Source organism: Neovison vison, chromosome 3 (genome assembly GCF_020171115.1).
Source record: "Neovison vison isolate M4711 chromosome 3, ASM_NN_V1, whole genome shotgun sequence".
Lineage (NCBI taxonomy): Eukaryota > Metazoa > Chordata > Mammalia > Carnivora > Mustelidae > Neogale > Neogale vison.
Window position 1 is genome coordinate 13,598,830 of NC_058093.1, and position 21,515 is coordinate 13,620,344.

The 21,515-nt window shown below is 41.7% G+C and overlaps 1 protein-coding gene and 1 non-coding gene across 2 annotated transcripts in view; one reads left to right on the plus strand and one right to left on the minus strand.

Moving 5' to 3' along the window:
- Nucleotides 1-669: 669 nt before the first annotated feature.
- MPP4 (MAGUK p55 scaffold protein 4) overlaps nucleotides 670-21,515 on the minus strand; it is a 36,906-nt gene continuing 16,060 nt past the window's right edge. The window contains exons 11-17 of the mRNA XM_044241317.1: nucleotides 12,142-12,183; nucleotides 10,205-10,375; nucleotides 8,518-8,598; nucleotides 5,360-5,453; nucleotides 4,880-4,988; nucleotides 3,539-3,673; nucleotides 670-1,268 (exon numbers count right to left, since the gene is read on the minus strand). Coding sequence (XP_044097252.1) covers nucleotides 1,077-1,268; nucleotides 3,539-3,673; nucleotides 4,880-4,988; nucleotides 5,360-5,453; nucleotides 8,518-8,598; nucleotides 10,205-10,375; nucleotides 12,142-12,183 — 824 coding nt within the window. The 3' untranslated portion in view covers nucleotides 670-1,076. The remainder of the gene's footprint in view (nucleotides 1,269-3,538; nucleotides 3,674-4,879; nucleotides 4,989-5,359; nucleotides 5,454-8,517; nucleotides 8,599-10,204; nucleotides 10,376-12,141; nucleotides 12,184-21,515) is intronic.
- Nucleotides 2,233-2,334, plus strand: LOC122903850. Its single transcript, XR_006384062.1, has one exon. It is a non-coding gene; the product is annotated as a U6 spliceosomal RNA (small nuclear RNA).

The window sequence follows — 21,515 nt, forward strand, 5'->3', positions numbered from 1 at the left end:
TCTTCCAGTTGTGTGTGTGTCTGCCTGTCTGTGTGTTGATACAGGCAGTTCTCAAAATTTCGCCAATTGCTTATCCTCCATCTCTGTAATCAAGCTTGGAAAAGCTTTTTCTCAAAACAACATAGTTGTATTAAAACAACAAGTTCATGTATTATTAAGTGACTTAATTTTCTTTGATTGGGTTTGGGGGGGTTGGGTTTAATTTTTTTAAGATAATCACTTTAAGCAAAAATTAAAAATATTTTGAAGTATGCACTTTGTTTTATAGTTAAAGAGACTGGAGGGGTAGAGGGACGGTGTGGGTATGGGGAACATTAGAGAATGATGCAAAAGACAGATACAGGGGCAGCAAGATTGACTAGAAGTCTCAAGACCTAGGAAAGAAAAAAAAAGACTTCCTGGAATAGCATTCTCATCTAGTGCTTTTCTCAGATATGAGTCTCTAGGACTAAAGTCAATTGCCCTTTCCTAATTTAGGCATGATGTGGATATTGGCTTTTAGGCAAATTAATGATTGTTACAACTCTGATCAGAAGAATAAATTTTTCCTTGTAGAACTGATGTATAAATGATGACGGCAGTGCCATTTCTATAAATTTTCATGTTAGATGTGAAATGTGTACATTAACTCTTTTTTCTTACCGAGTCAGTCAAGTAGGCACTTTTTGGAAAAGCCATTTTCATAAAACAGAAATTTCATGAGGTTAAATAGAGTTTCTGGAATTAAGTACTACTTATTTTATTTAGGGAAGCTCTCTTATCTGAATTGTACAAAGACCATACAAAATCTGTAAAACGTTTTCATACTCAGTGGCTTAACATTGTTTGTATTCTTATCATTGCTACATATGAGGAAAAGGAAAACATCTTTTTTTTCCTGAAAGCCAAGAAGGTAACTCTATATGTATACAAGGCAATTTTTTTTCAAATAAGATTAATTAATAAATTGCACCACATTTACATCTGCAGATGCTATAATGGGGGCAAATACTACTGTTTCAGATTGCAGCTGTTACTCCAGAGCTCTGTAGTAGATGACTATTGTTAAAACTCCAGCATTAAGCAGGAGGCCTTCCTTAAGACTCAGTATCCGAGGAAATCCATGTTGCCGGTACCCACTGAGGCTCCTCCTGAGCCTTCTGAATGGCAGACACCAACTGGGCACATGCATCTTGCAAGTTGTCATTCACAATCACGTGATCAAAAAATTGGCCAAACTGTGCTTCCATTTTTTGGGCTAAATCCTCCATCTCTTGTAGATCTTCATCCTTTATGACAGATAGAAAAATATGGATAGCACAGACTTAATGAGATAAATAGAAATGATACACAATTTGTTTTGCTGTGACGTTCAGTTGTGAAGCTATTGATAAAAATACTTAGGTCAAATAAATGTCCTATATTCTAAACCTCAAAATTTATGTTTTCTATTTTTGGCCTTACTTAATGTTTCCCTGGTCAAGGTTTTGCAAAACAAAGAAATGGTAGCCAGAACAATTGTCTCAACTTCCCATTTGGACTTAAATTATCTTATTCTATTATCTAAATACTTGAAGCTTTCAAACTGTATAAAACAAAACAAAAAAAGAAAGAGAAAAAAAAAGGAAAAGGAAAAAAAGTTATCAGTTGAATTTATAACTTATACATAAATTTCAAAGATGGACTTTTATAAGGTAAAATAACAGTTCCTGAAATTAAATACTGGTAAGAATGACATTATTTTGCGACTTTCAACACGAGTATGGTATGATCTGGTTCTACTGAATTAGATATACCCTAATTGTCCCTTGCTTCATGATGACATGACCTAATTCACCTTTAATATTGTCTATTTCCACTATTATGAAATGCTCATTTAGTGAAGGTCAGCTGACCTTCATTTGGCACTATGCATTAAACTCATTGCTGTTATTTTCTTATTTGTCCACAACAATTAAAATAGTACAACTTGTTGCCTGTACAATCATAAACACATACACAAATGCATGGCACTGAAATGTTGTGACAGTACTCCTTTATCAGATGACCATACTTGTGACCCAGAAACAATTTTGTTAATTTGTTTAGATCACCATAAAAATGAGAACACAATTGTAAATGCCCATAAGATTCAGAGAATATATCCATGGACTCCACTGTCTGAAATGCAAACTAAAGAATCAGACTTTCATAGAGTAATCACAAGAAGTATGAAGACAGAATTCATAACAAGGGATTATATAAATATACCTCTTGCTCACTTCAGCAGCACATGTATTAAATTGGAAACAATGCAGATTAACATGGTCCCTATGCAAGGAAGACAGGCAAATTTGTGATGCATTCCATATGTTTAATTTCAGTTTTATAAGATGAGAAAGTTCTAGAGATCTGTTCACAATGTAAATATACTTAACACTACTGAACTGTACAGTTAAAAATGGTTAGGATGGGGGGAGCGTAGGTGGCTCAGGTGATAAGTGTCTGCCTTTGGCTCCAGTCATGATACCAGGGTCCTGGGATCAAGCCCCACATCAGGATCCCTGCTCAGCTGGAAGCCTGCTTCTCCCACTCCCCCCGCTTGTGTTCTCTCTCTCTCTGTCAAATAAATAAGTAAAATCTTTTTAATAAAGAATGGTTAGGATGGGTAAGTTTTGTGTTTTATGTGTTTTTTAACATACACACACGCACACACACACACACACAAATAAGTGAATGTAGTATCTTGATCTAAGTGATGGTTATCTGGCTGCAGGCACATGTAAAAATTCATTGAGCTGCTACATGTAAGATTTATACATCTTGCTGAATGTTTATGATGATTTAAAATAGTTAAGGTGGATTTAATTTTTAAAAAACTGGAAAAAATTACCTATTCTAGGCAGAATTCACTGATTAATCCCACCTGTCTTAGGCCCTATATAATTTCCATCATTAATACATGTTTGCATTTAGAAATACATTTTATATAGATCCCTCATATTACAGATAAGATATATTCACTACAGAATTTTTTAAAAGATTTTATTTATTTATTTATTTATTTATTTATTTGAGAGAGAGTATGCACAAGCAGGGAGAGGGGCAAGGGAGAGGAAGAAGCAGATTCCCTGCTCAGCAGGGAATGGGGTGGGGGCTCCATCCCAGGACCTGGATCATGACCTGAGTTGAAAACAGACACTTAACCTACTGAGCCACCCAGGCTCCCCCTTCATTCTTTAAAGTAAATTCTCAAACTTTTTCATACACTGAATAATGAAACATAAATGTCAATCTTATGCACACCGAATTTCCATGTGGTTTTGCAAACTGTGGTGGGAGTTTTTTTTTTTTTTTTTAAGCTAGACAAGAAAAAAGAAAAAAATAAGAGCAGCATCATAGCATTTATTAAACTTTATTTAATATCTACAAATCATGTCCAGTAAAAAGGGTAAATCATAAGGGCGTTTTTAATTAGAAACAAAAATCACATTCCTTAACATAGGGATGTTGTAGAAACAATATGGTGAGTTTTTACTAGGAAAAATATATATATTCATCTATTTCTTCTGTATCTTACCTTGAACTTCATGTCCACAAAGTAGTCTGTAATGATCTTGGCATTTTTTCGAGATTGCTTCATACAGCTCATGCTAGGTGGCTTTATAAATATGACATAGGGCTTCAGTTCTTGGGTTCGAGCTAACTGAATACCCTACACAGAAAAATTAAGTGCACATTTAAAAATAGAAGTCTTAAGTTCTTAGAGTCAACACAAACGTTCTCAAAATTTCTAAGAACAGAGATCAGCAATTATTTTTAGCTAATTTATTTTTATTTATTCTCCTTTGTCCCCAAGTCCTCAACTCTAAAATAAACATTTTAATAATTAAGAGAGAAGGTTCTAGGATCAAAATTAAGTTTAAACTGGCTCTTCCTCTTACTAGTCATGACACCCTAATGAAATCTGAGAATAGGATTCTATACATAATTTCATGGCACAAAGACAAAGACAAACTCTAAAGGTGGATCAGTTCTGTTTCACTCTCACTTCCCTTTCCTCTTGTTATTATGTTATATCGGATACTACCGATACCTTCACACTGACCACCAGCCTTGACCAAAGGAAGAACAACTATCTCGTCCCCTCATTCTCTTTAGCGCATGTGGTATATTTTTAAATGAGTACAAAAAACCCCAAAATACAAGGATCAAGAAAATGGAGACTACACATTATGTACTCTTTTTTTTTTTTTTAAGATTTTATTTATTTATTTGACAGACAGAGATCACAAGTAGGCAGAGAGGTAGGCAGGCAGAGAGAGAGAGAAAGTAAAGCAGACTCCCCACTGAGCAGAAAGCCCGATGCCAGGCTCCATCCCAGGACTCTGAGATCATGACCTGAGCCAAAGGCAGAGGCTTTAACCCATTGAGCCACGCAGGCACCCCTTTGTGTACTCTTTTTTTTTTTTGCCCCTTTGTGTACTCTTGTCTTAACATTGTGTACTCTTGTCTTAACATGCTCGCATCTGCCCCATCACACATATGGTCTCACAGAGGTAGCTGCAGGTGCAACCACACAGGAACCTCCCCTCCTGGTGTCAGGCAACATCTTTTTCCCCCTACCAATGTCCTTGATGCCTTTGCGATCAAGGTCAAAGCAGGATTCCAACTTTTTTATAGCCACCAGCTCAGTTTTCTTTTGGTATGTGAAACGCAAGACTTCTTTCCTAACTAAAGACAAGATATTGGCAAAATGTTCCCTCACGTATGATGCTAGCCCTTAGATATGGTAAGTGGTCTTATCCCTAAAAGACTAACACAATAAAATGTCTCAACCTCAATCTACAGGATGTGCACAAAACGCATGATATTCATTCACTACCTTGGGCAGATGGGAAACGCTCCACCACAGACCTACCTGGGGCTCTAAGTCCATGACACAGATCTTTCCCTCATCAAGGACTGTTTGAACAGCGTCCACACTGGTGCCGTACAAGTGGCCTTTGTACTCACCATGCTCGAGCATCCTGCAAGAGTGCCACAAGGAAAATAAGAACTCCTTCGACCAGTAAAATATTACTAGTAGTAACATAGGATATAAATATGTGGACTTTGCTAGCACAAGAAGAATGAGTGGAAAATCAACAGGAGAAAAAAAATATTAGGAGATCTAGGACTTAACTCTTTCTCCAAGTCTCTAAAATTTGCAATTCAATTCTGCTCCCACTCCAAACCCAATGAGTTAGTGTACAAGTGTATCAGTTTACATTTCCTTGCTTAACTCTTCAGAAAAAAAAGGAATTATCCTGGGAGCTTTGGATAATGCACAAAAATAGTGGATCTCTTTTGAAGGTAAAATAACCAAAGGAGAGAACCAGATTCTGAACATCTAGTTTACCTGTGACTATACACGAGGCTTTCAAATACTTCTTTTGACACATAGTGATACTCACGTCCATCCACTTCATAACTCTTTTTGGAGCGAGTGGTATCTATCAAAATATGGAATTTTTAAAAAAGCTTTAGAATCTATAAAATGTTTTGATTTAGTACCAACATGCATTTGAATAAAGATGTCCAATCAATATAAAAAAAGGAATACATAAACAGATCAATAAAATGCTAGAACCAAAGTGAGGGATCCTGAATTGGTGATAAGAAAGAAGTTCTCACACCAAAATCAGTTCATCTAGAAACCTTTTCTAAGGGCTCATAGTGTGGACATGAATGTGTCAGGTGTTAAGCCAGGTGGGAAGGCCCTAAGGGGTACCGGCTCTTACTTCAAAGCAGGCATGAGTGAATGATGTGTGAGGCCTAAAGGCCCCAGCACATAAGATATCTTCTGTGTAGCAGCTGCATGTCCCAAGATCCCGTTTCTTTGTCACACACATAGCCAGATGAAACGTTATCATCCAAAGTTTACTAATAAATAACTGAAGATTTTAGAGAGCCACTAACTTGCTTGTACATGCAGACTAATGAAAAGCAAAGTTGCAAACAAGAACCTAGCTGCTCTGACTCCTCCTAGACTAGTATTTTCTGCTACACCAGATTGTCTCTGATTTGAAACGGAGAGATCCCACGACAGTCTGCAGTCTTGCCCCAAGTATTGATGGCTAAGTGAGATGGTGATTAATTTGGGGGGATTCCCAGAAGAGAAGGATTGGTGGAGACTGAATTCAGTCCCATTCTTTTATTATATATTCTCCAACTTAAAAAGTACTTGGTACAGAACACAGGAGCTTACTGAGTAACTAAAAGTGATGCATTATCTGCTCACCCATTTATTCAATGAATGTGTACCGACTCCCTCTGTTCCAGATATGTTCGGTTCTTCGAACACAAAGATGAGCAAAACACAGTTCCAACCCAGTGTCCTATGTATATTGCAAAGCTGGTAGTCCCTTCATCTGCATTACCACAATTTCTCCATGTTCATTGAAACAATGGTGTCTTTGCATTTGCCAAAGCTTAAGAATGAAATATATGAACACGTGTTAATACCAGCACATGGGAATGACCAAGTAGGAGCTTGAAATAGGCTCTAAATGATGAAAGGCGTTATGAACATTCAAGAGGCTCAAAAGGCAAAAGTCATCTGAGGGTCATTTTTGTTTTTTCTTTTTTTTAAAGGAGTTTGTTCATTCATTTTAGAGAGAGAGTGTGTACATGTGCACAGGAAACTTGGGGGGGGGGCAGCAGTGGGGAGGCAGAGGGAGAGGAAAAGAATCTCAAATAAACACCACATTGAGTTCAGAGCCAAGGCAGGACTTGATCTCATGACCCCAAGATCACAACCTGAGCCAAAACCAAGAGAGACGCTCAAGCAACTAAGCCACCAGTCGCCCTGGCTTTGTTCTTTATGCAAAGCCTCTCAGCAGATCCTTACAGTTCCCAGTTATGCCACTTCTCCTACAGCTTCGTACTGAAAAAAAGTTCCAGTAAAACACTATAGCTCTCAGGTTATAATAAACTATGTAAATATAAACCCAAGATGACTCCTCCGTGGTTCTATCTATATTTTATACGGTGGGTTAAAAATCTGTGAACGGGTGCATAACTAGAGGTATTCATCATAAACTTAAAACTATACACTCAGTTTAAAAAGCAAAATATGCACAACATTTTCTCACCTTGAAGGATGGCTAGCCATACTTCTTATAATTCTTCTACGTTCTGTGGGAATTTTATTTTTATCTACGTTCTTGACAAATGGCACTTTCTTTTGTAGTTTTTGTGCTGGGGATCAATGCCCATTCTTACATGTGTGAACAGTGTTTGCAAAGCACAAGCTAAGGTATGTGACCATAAGGCAACATTTTCTGTCACCTACTAACCTTCTTCTGGCTCTGGATGAAAATCTAGCAGTTACCATGACTCTTTTGATTACTTTTAGTTTAAAAAAAGAAAAAAAGGGCACCATCATTTGTGCCACAAAACACAGTCTCAAAGTAATAATAAATTTATTATATCTATATATTTAATATAACTTATAGTTAGTATATTTATATATTATAAATAACAAATAAAAGTGGAATGAAATTCCATTCCCATGTAATAATCAAAATTTTGAATTTCATTCCTATTTTGGGCTTCTCCTCCTCCCCACATCTGCTCTGACTTGCTGCAGCCACAAAAGTTGCAGCCAGAAAAGCGAGAAGTCAGGAAAAGAAGTAGGATTCACTTCTTCCCTTTCTTTTCATTGCCTTTCTACTGTTCCTCCCCAGTTTTATGTCTGTCCAAGGCTGGAGTGCAGAGAGGAGAGGAAAGAGCAGGAAAATGATGTTGATGCTGATGCCAGATACTACAGGTTTCTTTTAGACTTGGCAGACATGTAAATGTGGCTCTGCTCTCCCAGAGGACCCATGGGTTATTCTGCAAACCCTACCACCACCGCCACCACCACCGAGTATCTCAAATCCATCTTTATTCCCGCTCATCATTTGTGAGTTCTAAAAGGGCAGCAACTTCCCAAGCCACAGTCCCTGGCCAGTCTAAATTCTTCAGATTTTTCAAGTATAATTCTGACACCAGTCTTCTGTGTCCCCTAAACTGCAGGGAACAACACTAAGCTTTCTGTTCGTTTCTCTAAGTTCCTCTCTGGAACTGAAGTGAAGGGAAAGCACCCACGTGTACTTGCTCTTACCTGGTATGATCACGCTTACAGTTTACATAAAATTACCTTTGCATATATTAAAATTTTAAAAGATAAGATAGGGCATTTAAAGAGCCAGGCACAGTGCCCGGATGATAGTAAGTACTATTATGACTTAGCTATTATTACTAAATATTGTTAGTTTTCCCAAAGGGTCATCTGTATGATTGTTAAGAAATGGAAAAGAGACAGTCACCTTTTAAAAGCCTCGCCAGCAACACGGCCATGAATCAACTCCCTCTATTTAAATACAGTTCAAAATATTGTATAAGGACTACCCCTTGTGTCTTTTATTTTTACAACAAAGATGGTATGGCAGTTAAAATGAGATCAGTGCATCTGCGGAGGCAAAGACAGTTTGACCAACACATGAACCGCTAGGAAAGAAAAGGCACACGTACGCGGCACAGCACTCTGGAAATGCTCGGGATTAAGTTCAATAAGTTGTCTTCTCAGTTCATTGACTCCAACCCCAGAAGGTCCTAAACACAAAAAGCCACATACAGAAATCATTAGACGTGGATAAATGTAATTGTGTGGTGACATCATCATTTCAGTTCTTCTACTAAAGACATCTGAGAGCAAATGTTTTTCAGGAAATTACATATCTTTTCCCAAACGGAAACAATCCGGAAAGCTCTTGGGAATTTTCCTGGGGACCCAGGGAGTAACCCACACTTCTTCCACATCCCAGGAATCAGCTGGGGAGTTACAGGAATCGGTCACCCCAGCGAAGTAATCTGATGTTGGGAGAATTGTCTGGCCTCGTTTCAGATAATCTGAGACAATCTAACTTTCCCGACAAACGAAGTGTTTATCACATCACAACCCAGAAATCAGCCCCTCGAATTACCGGTTCTGTGAGTCAGCACTCCGTGTCTAACTCGAGTCAGGGCTGAATTCAAGCAGTTACATAGGGTCCGTGCTTAGGCTTAATGCTCTTGCTTTGCCATATTGAAATGTTAAACTTTTTTGGTTTTTTAAGATGTATTTATTTATTTCAGAGAGAGATGGAGAGAGCAGGAGGGGGAGAGTTAGGGAGAGAGAGAATCTTAAGCAGACTCCATGGCCAGAGGGGAACCTGACGCCAGGCTCCATCTCGCAACCTTGAGATCAGGACCTGAGCTGAAACCAAGAGTGGAGGTCTTACCCCACTGTGCCACCCAGGCGCCCCGGAATGTTCATCATAAGCTCTAGCACTTTCCGTTTGCACGGAGCCCTCCGGATTCTGCAGCCGGGCGTGGCTGCAAGGCGCGCTCTCCCGCTCCACAGCGTCCTCTCCCGGGCCACAGCTGGAGCATGCGCAGACACGCGCAAGCCCGGCCTTCCTCCCGCGGCAGGCCCGGGTCCGCAGAGCTCGAGCGCGCGAAAGCAGGTGCCAGCAGCAGTGTCCTTGCCCGGCTCCGCGGGGCCAGAGACACAGGCCAGAAGACCCCCAACACTGCTCTACAGAAGGTGATTACAAATGGCGTAGGGAAATAGATCTTCAAGATTCTTGTTTCTGATACAGACTGATAATACAGTCTGGGGGACTACTCACCTACGCTTATCAAGTGAACTCTAAACAGGTTTTAAAGGGGCGCCTGGGTGGCTCAGCGGGTTAAAGCCTTTACCTTCGGCTCAGGTCATGATCTCAGGGGCCTGGGATCGATCCCTGCATCGATCCCTGCATCGATCCCTGCATCGATCCCTGCATCGGGGTCCCTGCTCAGCGGGGAGCCTGCTTCCCCCTCTGCCTCCCTGCCTACTTTTGATCTCTGTCAAATAAATAAATAAAATCTAAAAAAAAAAAAAAAAAAAGACCAGCTTCACATAATACAGCCTGTTATTACCCCAGTACACATACACCGGGCATATGCAGTTCCTCTGTCGTCTATAAAAGCGTGGGACCACGGTTTTATTTGTAAACACCCACATAGAAAACAGGTGTTTTTATGTTTTTTGTTTTTTGTTTTTTTAAGGTGTTTATATGGGAGTCGCTAAAGAACGCTGCTGTTGCCACCACTCCCGAGGCCACAAGGCCACACTGCGGGGTGGAGAAGGAGCCGCGCAGAGGGAGGCGGAGAGCCGCCGCGGGCAGGGACGTACCGACCAGCACGACGAGGCGGTGCTGCTCCGACGCGCGGCGCTGGTACCGGACCACCTCCTCGTAGGGCGCGCGCGGCGCGGGGAGGCCGCCGTCCCCACCGCCCAGGCCGGCGCGCAGCCCGCCCAGGTGCGACTTGCGGCGACAAAGGCGCATGCTGCGGCGGAAGCCAGCTGCGAGGGTGGGAAGGCGCGGGGCGTCACGAGCAGCCGGGAGACAGCCCGACCCCGCCACGCCTGACGGAGCCTTCGGGGGCCGCCGCGGCCGAGAGCCACGGAGCTTCCCCGCGGCCGTCTGGAGGCGGGAAGTAAGACGCGGCGCGAAGGGAGAAGAGCGGGTCGCGCCCCCTCCTCCCGCCCCGTGTGGCCTCCGCGGCTCCCCGTGCCCACCGGATGCGCCGGGGGCCGAGCACCTCAAACCCGTTTCCTCCTGGTTTACATTTCATGGAGGAGGAGAGAGGAAAGTAAACACATCGATCAAAGCCAGTGCTTAGAAGGGTCCGGGCGGAGAGAGCGAGGGCGGTGCTTCCTCCGCAGGTGGCCCAAGCCCAGCGGGCGGGAGAGTGAAGCCCCGCAGCCAGGTGAGGCGGCGGCTGGGGGAGAAGCAACCCAGGCTAAGGGAAGAGCAAGTGCTAAGGTGCAGAGAAAGGAGGGCTCCGGGAATGAGCGGGAAGCACAAGGAGGCCCGAGCGGGGCAGGCTGGCGAGGAAGCAGGGGAGGTGGCCGCGGGCTCCAGCCTGGTGTTGGATTGTGGTTCAAGGGGACTGAGAAGTCACTGGGTGGTGGAGAAATGGGTGTGACATGGTTTATGTTTCTGAAGAAGTCCTCTGTTGCTGTTCCCAGGTCCTTCCCTGAGGTAGAGCTCGGGACTCTTTGTGTATATAAACACACACACACACACACACACACGTGCACTATATCTGTCTATCTATGTCGAACACCATGAGTTCACACCAATACCTACAGTGCCAAGTCAGCACCATAGGATCCATTCCAGCCACCTGTCCCCACCCTCACCGCATGTGTAACTCCTTTCTCTAACACTGAGAGATCTAATCGTCCTCAGTACCTTTACTTACTGTATTGGTCACGAGCACCTGTGCAGGACGAGAGACAAGTGACATTGGCAACCTCGCAGAAAGTGTCAGAGCCCACACGAGGTGAGGACGCCATCTTTGTAGAGGCTGTGAGGTGTCAGAACCCAAGTGACGGCCACAGTCCTCCTCACCTTGCTCTGGCCCTGACAGCCTGCACCAGTCAACAACTCTCCCCGCACAAACGCTCTCCTCACACGGTTCAGTGATGTCCCTCCCCAGGCTGCTGCTTCTCCACCTTTGTGTACGCCTGCTCCTGTGGCCTACCTAATGGCATCAGGGCTGAGTTATTCCAAAGGGATCAGAAAAGTGGCCTCATGGGTTTTTTTGTTTTGTTTTGTTTTTAAAGCTCTCTCAATGATTCCAATGTATATCCGGGCCTGAGGAACCAACATTTCACTTTACAGACCCTGCTGTCTCTTGGAAGAGGCTCAGCATGGGTTTGTGTGAGCCTTTAAATGGGTCCTTCAGAAAGCTCTGCCTAGTTGACAGAAATGTGGCCATCAAAACCAAGTTTAGTAGTCAGAGAATGGGTCTCATTTGAGTAACATAAGTATGTCATGGAACGGTCTGGAAGAGAACCAAAGATTTGTAATGAATAATTAAGACATATCCAGTGGAAAATAAGAGTCTCATGCTCTACTGACTGGAAAATAGATGAATTGTAATGAATGATCAACACAGCAGAATATTGATCCAGAAAAGGAGTTGGAGGATAGAGGGAAAGCAGAACAAAGAACAAGTCTGGAAATGTTCATCCGCAAAAGAAGCTTTCAGGAGAGTCAAGATGGTATGAATAAAACTTGACAAGTGACAATGACCAGCCTCTTATTAATCATTACCTACCAATAAAGAACTTCTGACCAGAGCCAACAAATTCCTCCTTGTCTGGAACACAGAGAATGGCCGGAACAGAATATGTGAAGGAGAAGGAGAAGTTTACTTAGAACAGAGGCATGAAATTATCTTCAGATCTGTAAGTGACACATTTCAGTAGAAGTCAGTACAGCTGAATTCATCTTGAATGGCTTCTTGCCATTTTCCAGTCTCTCACATGCACCAAACTATGTGAAAACTCTTCAGAATTTTACCAAAACACTGAATATATTCTGTCAAGTACAATTGAAACAAAAAGCTATTTTACCCTGGTTTAAAGTGACAAGAAAGATACTGAGTCACATAAAAACAAATAAAAATTAGGTATACATTGTTAAACAGGCCCAAAGAACGCTGTCTTAAGAGAACAGGTAAACTGGCTTTGGCTTCAACTGTAGAAATGGTGTTCTGCAGGACCTATAATTAGTCCTTTTGTTAAAGAAGGGTTTTTATTTTCTCCCTGATAAAATGGTTTATTCTGTACAAAATTAGTATTTGCTTTATGGTTGCTAATTGTTTCTGACTGTCCAGGAATCTGAGGGACAAAGGTGAGGAACACTGATCCCAGGGGGACTGAAGTACCTAGAACTTATTTAAATTCCACCTCTGCTTCTACTGGGGTCTCAGAAAAATTCTTAAAACTCCAGAGAAAAAAAGCTGTTATAAAAATGTCATTTTCAAATTACTTTTTCAAATACATGTTCCTTTTCACTTATGCAACTCTGTTCTGATCACTGAAATATATAAAGAGCCCTTGTCTGTAGAATGAATTAACATATACAACCTTTTCTTCTTAACTTTTTAAAAAACATATATTTTAAAATACAAAGAAAACACACCAATATCAATCCCATCGTCTGATAAGTAAGCACATTTTTCTAACTGAAATATGTCAGTAAGGGGTTTTTTCTTAGATTTTTTTTTCTTTTTCGATTTTTTATTTAAATTCTACTTAGCTAACATATCACGTAACATTGGTTTCAAGAGTAGAATTTAGTGATTCATCACTTACATATATACCCAGTTCTCAGCACAACAAGTACACTCCTTGATACCCATCCCCCATTTCACCCATCCCCCCCACCCATCTCCCCTCCAGCAAACCTCAGTTTGTTCTCTGCAGTTAAGAGTCTCTTACGGAAGTGCTCAATTAAGGATATATTCATAGCCTAACTACTTTCATTGTTTTTTTTTAAATATTTTTCTATGAAATTGAATATCTCACCACTGATTTCACCCTTAAAATACATTATCTTAAAATGTATCCTGTCACGCACGCACATTGAAGCACTGCAAGATCTTAACTATAGTTCAAGGTGGCTTGTCCAGGACATGAAAACAAACGATTACCTTCTGAAAGCTCCTCTGGATATTTGCGTGAGTGAAGAAACAGGAAAAAGTTAAGCCTTTGAGACGATCAAATTGATCAGCCAATAAAGACCAACACAAAAGCAAGGCATTCAGGTCACCCCTAGAGCAGGCTGTAACTCGGGGGTCGGCCTGGGGTGGCGAATGAGCGACATGCATATGGCTGGGGACTGGGGACTCATTGGACCGACTGCTGCTCGGGGAACAATAACTTTTTCTGCAGCTTACTTACATTCTCTCTGAGGGCTTTTTGTCTGGGAGACTTCTCTTTACTGGTTGGCACAAAATAGGGCTTGAGAGAGAGAGAAATTATAGGAAGGCAACCACTGTGAGCCTCCTCTCTCCTCTCCCAGAGGCCATAGGCAGTCCTGTGAAGTGGCCCTCGGGCAGGGACCACAGCAGCCTCTGGCCTGAGCATTCTCCTTCTTTACCTCTCACTGGGTCCAGTGACACATGGCCTTCTCCAGCTGGTCCACTGGAGACGGGGGAACTGAACACAAAGCATTTTCTAGATGTCTTAAAACACCCATTGCTTTGTTTTTAATGGCATTCCTAATTAGACTTTATCAGCACCCCCTGGAAAAATGCGAGGAGGTCACAGGGTACCACATTCAGAGAAGACTTGAGCCCCAAACCAAAGAGACGGAAGGACCCACTTAGAGCTCTAAGTAAAAGAATTAAGCATCATGAATAAATATCAAGAGATACTTTCTTAGGAAACCTGCCAGCTGGGGGCTCATTGTTCCTTAAATGACCTCCTCAGTGAGTTGGGTTCAGAAGGTACAGGGACATTCTCAATCTTTTGACTAAGAGAGGTCCAGAAGGGGCACCGCCCAGTAACTAAGGGGGGGCGCACGCGTTCCTCTGCAGTGATTAGAGATGTGGCTGCGGAATGCCCATCCAGAGCAAGAGGCCGAACAATGCTAGCTGCGCTCGTGTACCGCTTACATCCCAAGCACTTTACTTGTATAAGTTATTTTTCATGCTTTAGATGTGGGGCAGAGGGGTGACATGAAGGAGGACCCACAGGAAATGAGTCACGGAGAGGGATTCTACTGGGACAGCCTGGCTCCAGTCCCTGGCTTTACCCACTCCCCCGGACCACCTCTCCATCCACAGATGCCACAGATACCTCTGGGCCTCAGCCACGGTGTTCATGTGTTAGACTGTCTTCCAGAAAAATGAGGAGTTGAACATAGAGCAAAGGAAGACTATGATCCAGAGGCAATAAAAATTAAGCCAGTCCCGAACACGGAGCCACGTGTCCAGTGGAATCTGCTTCTCCCTCTCCTGCTGCTGCTCCCCCTGCTTGTGCTCCCTCCCTCTCCCTCTCTCTCTGACAAATAAACAGACCAACTATCTAACTAAAAACGGGAAATTTAGAATCAACATAAGTGGGAAGTTATCCGGTTATGTGCATACTTCCCAGCTCTATCTGCCCATCCCACAGAGCCCCAAAATGTCCCTCATAAGAAGCACCAATGAGGGCAAAGCATGTAATGTCTCACAACCATACTGTTGAGATATTTAAACAATCATCATATGATGTCCCTAAATGTGGGTTTAAATATACCAAAATGTAGAACAGACTCTTAAAAATCAACACCAAAGACTCATTTTTTACTTACCAGATTCAAATGTTTCTTCATCTATGGTTTCCCATGGAGAAAAAAAACACCAAAAGTGTGATTATAGTACTATCTGTACTGAGTCTATATTTTAATAGTCTAATTCCCCAACCCTATGCTTCTGCGGACACACCAACTTCTTGAAATTCTTTCCTAAATCAAGGCCAAGTCCATGGGGTCTCTCTGGCATATTAGAACCTTAAATGAGATACATGGTGTTAAGCAGTGGGGTTACAACAGCAAGCATGGGTGCTGCAGGAGCTTAAAATAAACGAAATAGAAGAGAATAAAGAGAATGTAAAAGAGGCTCGGGGGAGAGAAAGGTAGAATGTCACAGGAAGTGCCAATGGACATCAGACAGCGCACAGGGTTGCAGTGAGAAGGCTTGCAGGGGGAGAGGGGATCTCCCCACCTGAAGATTTTGGAGGGGGTAGGGCATAAGCAACGGGAGTGGGGCGAGGAGAAAGAGTATATAAATGGTTTCACTGGATAGGCTTGTCTAGGTGTCAAGGAAAGATTCTGTATAAATCAACTTGCTCATCAGTTAAACAGTTCTCATTAGTGGGGTGCCTGGGTGGCTCAGTTGTTAAACGTCTGCCTTGGACTCAAGTCATGGTCCCAGGGTCCTGGGATGGAGCCCCACATCAGGCTCTCTGCTCAATGGGAAGCCTGCTTCTCCCTCTCCCACTCCCCCTGCTGTGTTCTCTCTCTCACTCTGTCTCTCTCTGCCTAAATAAATAAAATCTTAAAAAAAAACAAACCACACAGTTCTTATTAGTAGTTTAAAGAGATATTAAGGACTAAGAAACAAGAATGTATGTGGAGAGCAGTTTGAAGTATGCAGCGACATTACCAAAGCGTGTGTCCTTGGATCAGACCAGAGTGCACAGAGAACGTACTCAGCCAGGTGTCAGACAATGTGTTTGCAATGCTGTTCATCGTAGCACTGCTTGTCACAGAAAAGACTGGCCATAACTCAAATGTCTATGGATAAGTGATTGCATAAATGCACAATAATTAACCTCACCAATAAGCTATTAAAAACAAATGAAGAGGCTCTTTTAAGTGCTAGGATGAAATCATAGATAACACTAAGGAAAAAAACCAGGAACAGAACAGTGTGTAGTGTGTACTATCAAAAAGGTCTTTATTTTTAAAGGTGTTTTTTTTTTTAAATGGTGAGGATGATGGTGGGGAGAGGAGAAAAAAATATACAGCATTGTTTTTATATGCACAGAATATGTCTGGAGGGATCAGCAAGAAATTGAGAGCATGTATTGCCTCAAGAAATAAAACTGAGTAAGGGAGCAGGGAAAGGGAACTCTATACTTTTGTAGTTTTTGAATCTTAAAGCATGTGAATATATTACCTAATAAAAGATTTAAATTAGAGAAAGAAAATAATATTGGTGGAAGTTTAAAAAAAAAAAACCAGAATGTATACTTGATAGGATAAACATGGTGTCAGCATTATTTTGTAGTTGTTCTGGGAAGTATATGTGAATCTTTGAAATATCCACTATTTAAAGATTTCATATTGCTCTTTAATTTCTAAAAACTAGATGAGCCCAGAAAGCCAAGACAAATTGACCTCTCAGACTAAAGCCTTTCCAGTAGTCTCCCAGACTAAAGAATCTCCTGATTCTTTAGCCAATCTTAGTTCTGCCACTAAACTAGGGAGATCTTTTCCCAACTTCCAAAAAAAAATTAAGTGTAGGAACATAAAAAGTTTTCATACATTTCTCAAAAATTTGGAACCCACTACTAATTATCTATACTAGAATCTATCAGATGTTACCAAACAATAACAAAAAATATATGTTGCTTTTTTAAAAATTGGCATTTCAATATTTTATAGTATTTTACAAAGAGCATGGCAGTTTCCAGATATTCCGCCTGAATGTTACTGAACATAACACCTGAGTATTACTAAGTGTTCCTGTGATCATTTCTAAGACACTCCTTTCTAGAACACTCTAGAAGGTTGGTTTGGAGCCTGGAGACATTCCCATAGCTGTGCCTCCCTTCCAAGTGCCAGGACCATGGGAGAGGAGGAGTTCATTTTACACATTACTTCCAGAGGAAAGGCCTGGGGCCCCATTTGGCTAACTCTACTTCAGAAAATCTATAGCTAAGACGCTTCATATTCCTTCTGGTGGTAAATCTGTCAAAAGGAAATGTTACCTGCTTCCACACACTTCTCATCAATTTTCATGTCATCTAAAAGAGGATGGAAAGGGAAAAACAGAACTTAAAATGTATCCATACCACAAACAAAATTCCCAATGTATAGACTTATGTCAGTGAAAGACCATTTTATGATAACGATACTCTGACAACTATCCCTCATGCTCGCTCACTCGGAGAGAGAAAAAAGGACTCCACTGTAATAAATGAAAATGAAAATCTATGGTATAGAAGGCTACATAACAAAAAATGGTAAAAATTTTAAAAGCATCAACTTTTTGGGACATCTGGGTAATTCAGTCAGTTAAGCGACTGCCTTTGGCTCAGGTCATGATCCCAGGGTCCTGAGATCGAGTCCCACATCAGGCTCTCTGCTCAGCAGGGAGTCTGCTTCTCCCTCTCCTGCTGTTGCTCCTCTTGCTTGTGCTCTCTCTCTCTCTGACAAATAAATAAAATCTAAAAAAAAAAAAAAGCATCATCTTTTTGAGTGAGCGAATTAGTTTACCTAACGCTTCAGTTTTCTATCTATAAATGGACATGGTAGAAATACCTACCATATAAGTGAGGATTCATTGAGATATGAAAAGCTCAGACAGATGCTAAGTGCTCAATAAATGTTAACTATTTGTACCTTTAGCTGAGATATCCATAACAGGATAAGAGAATATAATTTTTAAAACCACCCATCTTATCCTAATATCCAAAACCCTCTACAACATGACCCAAGCCCAAATTTGAAGGCTGTTATCTAGTTTTTTCCTTTGCATGTCTCGTGCCGGCATTAGAGCAGCCATCATCAGATCTCCTCTGGGCCTTTGCTTATGCGTACCATAGCTACCATTCAATTCCTTCCATTTATTGAGAGATTATTTTTCAGGTCAATATTTTATAATAACAGCTGATCCATTAGTTCCTAAGACATCACTAGAGGTTTTATGTGTTATTGTTTTTGTTTTCTAAGCAAAGGAAAACTACAATTAGTATTCCTGTTTTACAGAGGACAGGAGTGAATTTCTAAAAACAGCACAAGGAACCCTGATTTTTCTAACTTGCAACTCTGGGATCTAAGACACTGATTTTACTCTCTCAAAATCAACAATTCCATACTGTTGGCGCAGGTAGGTGTTATGGACTGATTTGTATCCCTCCTGAATTTGTATGTTGAAGTTTTAGCCCCCAGTACAGCCATATTTGGAGACAGGGCCTTTAAGGTTGAAAGAGGTCATACTATTGGGGCCGTAGCCCAAAAGGACAGGAAGTCATCTGCAACCCAGAAAGAAGCCTCACCAGAAAGCAGACCCACTGAACCTTGATCTTGGACTTCAGGCTTTCAGAACTGTGAAAAAATAAGTGTCTGTTGTTCAAGACACCCAGTCTGTGGTGTCTTGTGATGGTGGCCTGAGCGGACTAAGACAGTGGGTTTGTTACCCACCAAGGCCACAGAGACCCAGGCTCTCCAAAGCCTGCCCATGTTCCCTGTACCCTTTCTAATTTCAGAACTGAAATAGGGGAGTAGCTAGGGGACTGCTCCTCTTCCTTCTCTCCCCCTCCACAAGCAGACGGCACCTTGCTTTCTTGCTGTTGTGAGTGTGTGTGTGTTTGGCATCATAATGAGCCCCTGCGTGTCTGGGCTTGGAGAAGGAGAAATAACAACTGGAAGTTCCATTGTCCCTTCAGGCAGCGCCCTCCAGACGGAAGCTCCAATCCAGACCACACTGCCTGCAACATCCCCCAAAATTCTTACTTTCTCTCCACCTCAATCTTTTCATCCATAAAATGGGAATGATCGCAATTCCTTACGGGGTTATTTTTAAGACCATGTGTCTAAAACATCTGACACAAAACAGTGAACCAGTGTCACAGCTTCTACTGAATTTTTACCATGAGCTGCATCTAAATGTTCTCTCTCTTTTCTCCTATTCCTCAGTCCTAGGACAGTTATACCATGTGTGCTCTCTGTTTATTGACATCTCTTTTTTGCAAATTAGGATATTAGTGATTGGCACACTACTAGGTATACAGGAAGAGCTTAATAAATAGCTAACCTGCATTGAAGTGAATTAAGAAAACTATACAGAATTTCTGTAAGACTTTGGAGGTGAGGTTTTTTGGGTTTTTTTTTTTTGTTTGTTTTTTTCAAATACCATTTCTTACCATCTTCCATAGAAATTGCTGGGTACAGACAAATAATGAAAGCAGAAAAAAAGAGCACATTGGTTAATGCTATAGTTTTTCAGGTTAACTTATAACAAGAAAAGTGAAGTGCCAAAATTATAGCAATTGATATTCTGGGCTTAATCTATAAAAATTTGGTTGAGATTTGGTAATGGAATGATAAATGAATATCCTACAGAAACTTATTCATTTATGAATCTTGTTGGAAATGGGGAACTTGCTTCCGGCAAACCCACTCCCTTCCCACCCTACAGTTCTGTAAGGGTTGTATTCTACTCATTTCTGAGTTAATGCACTTGCGTTATATTTTAGGAATTCAAATTTTGACGGGAATAAAAGGAAGGAGGGAGGAAGTAAGGAAGGGGGGAAGGAAAGAGAAAGAAAGGAAGGAAGGAATGGAGGAAAGGAGGGAAGGAAGAAAACAGAAAGGCAACGAATCAAGTGTATGTGCGTCTTCAGTAAATATATTTTTCATAGTGATCTGCACATTTTCCCTTAAAGTTAAATAAAATTGCCTATACCTTTGAACTCAATAACCTCTCCCTGAGATTATTTTCTCCCTATGGTAACATTAAACAAAAAGATACAAAATACTCTGGCAGCACCATCTACAACAGTTAAAAAGAAAAGAAATGACGCAATAGTTTAGAAACTGATCACACTCCTTCAGAAACAACCCTGTGAGCCTTCAAGTCAGCAGCTCCATCCTTGGGGCTCTTGGACTCAGAGATATCAGAGTATAATAATAGGAGCTGCAGGGACGCCTGGGTGGCTCAGTTGGTTGGACAACTGCCTTCGGCTCAGGTCATGATCTCGAAGTCCTGGGATCGAGTCCTGCATCGGGCTCCCAGCTCCACGGGGAGTCTGCTTCTCTCTCTGCCCTTCTCCTCACTCATGCTCTCTCTCCCAGTCTCTCTCTCAAATAAATAAGTGAAATCTTTAAAAAATAATAATAATAATAGGGGCTGCAAATTCTTTTTCAGGATGGACTTTTCCAAACGTCTAACGTAAATCGCACTTAGGCTACACAAGCAAATTAAACATCACCCGGGGGGGTTCATGCTAGATCAGTTGCTTCAGCAGCTTTTCCAGGTGCCTTTGAGAAATGAAGTAGGAAACCGAATTAAAGAAGCACTTCAATCTGGTTTGGTAAAAAAACAAAAACAAAAAACCAAAAAACTTTTCCAAAACACAGGAGAAATAACTAACATATCACTATGACGATCATATCATGAAAAATGTTTCTCATAAAATGTTAGGTTAAGGGCCCCTGGGTGGCTCAGTGGGTTAAAGCCTCTGCCTTCGGCTCAGGTCTGTTCCCAGGATCCTGGGATCGAGCCCTGTGTCAAGCTCTCTGCTCAGCGGGGAGCCTGCTTCCCTCTCTCTCTGTCTGCAACTGCCTACTGTGATCTCTCTCTGTCAAATAAATAAATAAAATCTTAAAAAAAAATTAGGTTAAAAAAAGATAGGAAGCGGTACTCCTGCTGTCCGCGAAGCCTGTAAGATATGTATCCATAAGGCCATATGAAAACACTACCAGGTTGAAGGACTCATGAGAGGGTTTTCTTCTTTCAAAACTCTCTCTGTAGTTGTCATCACAAGGTTTCAAAAGAAAAAGAAAAGAAAACCCAATGCGGGGCCGAGACAAGTGAGTAATAAAGTGACAGAGGACTAGCTGAGGGCTGATCTGTGACACCGACCCTACTGTCTGCATTCTTCCCACACAGCCTCCTGCCAGGCCCCTCTCCCTCCACCTGGTGCATCTCCTTCCTTCCCCCTTTCCAGGGGCCGGGAGTGAGGGCCATTTCTGAAGGGCCTCACCCAGCCGGTCCCCGCTGAGCTCTGCCACGGGGCAGCCCCCACCTATTAAGGCAGGAAGGAGTTTACAAGCATTTGTCACCATGGATGCCTTACTAACCACCACCCCTCTCCCGCTGCCATTTGAATAATACTGTCTAGCGAGCAAGCTACCTTGATTAAGTAATAA